This window comes from Mesoplodon bidens, assembly GCF_964165515.1.
Source record: "Mesoplodon bidens genome assembly, chromosome: 2".
In the NCBI taxonomy this organism is placed as follows: domain Eukaryota; kingdom Metazoa; phylum Chordata; class Mammalia; order Artiodactyla; family Ziphiidae; genus Mesoplodon; species Mesoplodon bidens.
Window position 1 is genome coordinate 88,489,356 of NC_138177.1, and position 1,832 is coordinate 88,491,187.

At 43.0% G+C, this 1,832-nt stretch overlaps 1 protein-coding gene across 1 annotated transcript; it reads right to left on the minus strand.

Annotated features, from left to right (window-relative positions):
* Positions 1-560: 560 nt before the first annotated feature.
* Positions 561-1,067, minus strand: LOC308612609 (olfactory receptor 11A1-like; the record flags this gene model as incomplete). Its single annotated transcript, XM_081225223.1, has 1 exon — positions 561-1,067. The coding sequence occupies one exon, from the start codon at positions 1,065-1,067 to the stop codon at positions 561-563; it is 507 nt and encodes a 168-aa protein (XP_081081349.1).
* Positions 1,068-1,832: the final 765 nt, after the last annotated feature.

The following is a 1,832-nucleotide window of genomic DNA, read 5'->3' on the forward strand; positions in this document are numbered from 1 at the left end:
TCTGTTGCTCCGTATCCTCACCAGCATTTGGTGTTGTCAGTATTCTGGACTTTGGCCATTCTAATAGGTGTGTAGTAGTCATCTTATTATTTTTCATTTTGAATCACGAGTGTAATTTTATATTTATATATGTAGTTTTACACTAGTTATTTGATTAACGTTTGTCTTCCTCCTATGACTGTGAATTTAGTGAGAGAAGGGACTTCCTCTATTTTTGTTTATTTTGCACTTATATTGTGTACAATGCCTTGGACATAGTAGACCCTCAATGAGTATTTGAACAAATGAGTGACCAGCATTACCAGCTCATTTTGGAGATGAGCTTCTACACAAGGCTCCTGGAGCAGAATGGAGCAGAATCGGACCTGCTTAGACCATTCCTAGGACACCAGTTCACCTGAGGCTGTCAGAATTCAGCAGTGTCCACAGTCATACTCACAGGCATCTGGTCATCAGTCTTTGGTAGCTAGTAGTTTAGGTAGTTGCCTTTTATGTTGACTCTAAATTACTCAATCCAGTTTATGAACCATTGAACAAATATAGTTCTTTTCCTTTTTGCATCATCTAAGGAAACCTGGCTTCTTACTCAAGCACTTCTTCAGGGCTTCATGGATGTCTCTGTTTCTCAGGCTATAGATGATGGGGTTGAACATGGGTGCTAGGATGGTATAAAGTAGAGAAAATCCTTTGTGCAAGAGTTGGGAAGAGTTGGCTGAGGGCATGAGGTATGTGGCAATCAGTGTCCCATAGAACACCATGACCATGGTGAGGTGAGAGGAGCAGGTGGAGAAGGCCTTTTGCCAGCCTGTGCCAGATGGAATTCTTAGGACAGCAGCAAGAATGAAGGAGTAGGAGGTTGTGATGAGAAGAAATGGGATCAGAGTAACTGCAGAAGAGGTGGCATAGGCAATGATCTCGGTCAGTGAAGTGTCCATGCAGAAGAGATGGACCAGAGGGGTGAAGTCACAAAAGAAGTGATCAGTTTCATTGGGTCCACAGAAGGTTAGTCTAGACAGTAGGAAAATCGTGATTGCTGTGAGAAGGAAGCAGCAGAGAAATGTGGCCATTTCTTTTGTCACATCCTGCAGTGTGTGTGCATGTAATTGTGTGAGTAGTTAAGCTCATCCTACTATCTCTTATCATACAAAAGCCTTCAATACATTAATCCCATTTTAAAATTGACCCAGTTCCTAGGTACCACTTTGTGGAGATCTGGTTCCAGCTTTTCAAAGGGGCTCACAGAACTAACCTGGAATCTGTGCTGACCAAAATTCCTGGTGCCCAAAAGATGTCCAGCAACTGGTGATTCAGACTGAGCCCATTCAGTGGAGCATGGAGAAGGCACAAAGAGAGAACTTCTCTCAATCCCCTCCAAAGTGCAAATAACAACCAGAGATCTCAGAGAGAAGACTTCGGTCTGACAGAATACAACCAAACTCCTGGATGTTGCTGCTTGTTGCTGCTAATGATGATGATAGGACTTGATCCCAGGTACTGTCCTAAGTGCTGAAAATATGTAACTCACTTAATCATCACAACAACCCTATGTGGTGAGTACTCTTATTATCTTTACTTTCCAGATGGAGTCCCAGAGAAGCTAAATAACTTAACCATGGTCATTAGCTAGAAACTGGATGAGGTGAGATTCAGACTTGCTCTGGATCCCTCACTCCTAACTATGAACACTGCCTCTCATGGGGCTTGGGTACATGGTTAGTTTGCATTATCTCACAGAGGTGGGAAGCGGAATGGTTCCACAAGGAAGCCTCTCATCCAAGTTTTAACTTCAGGGAAGGTGAGACTTGCTTTGTCAGTTGGTGAGGGAATAATTC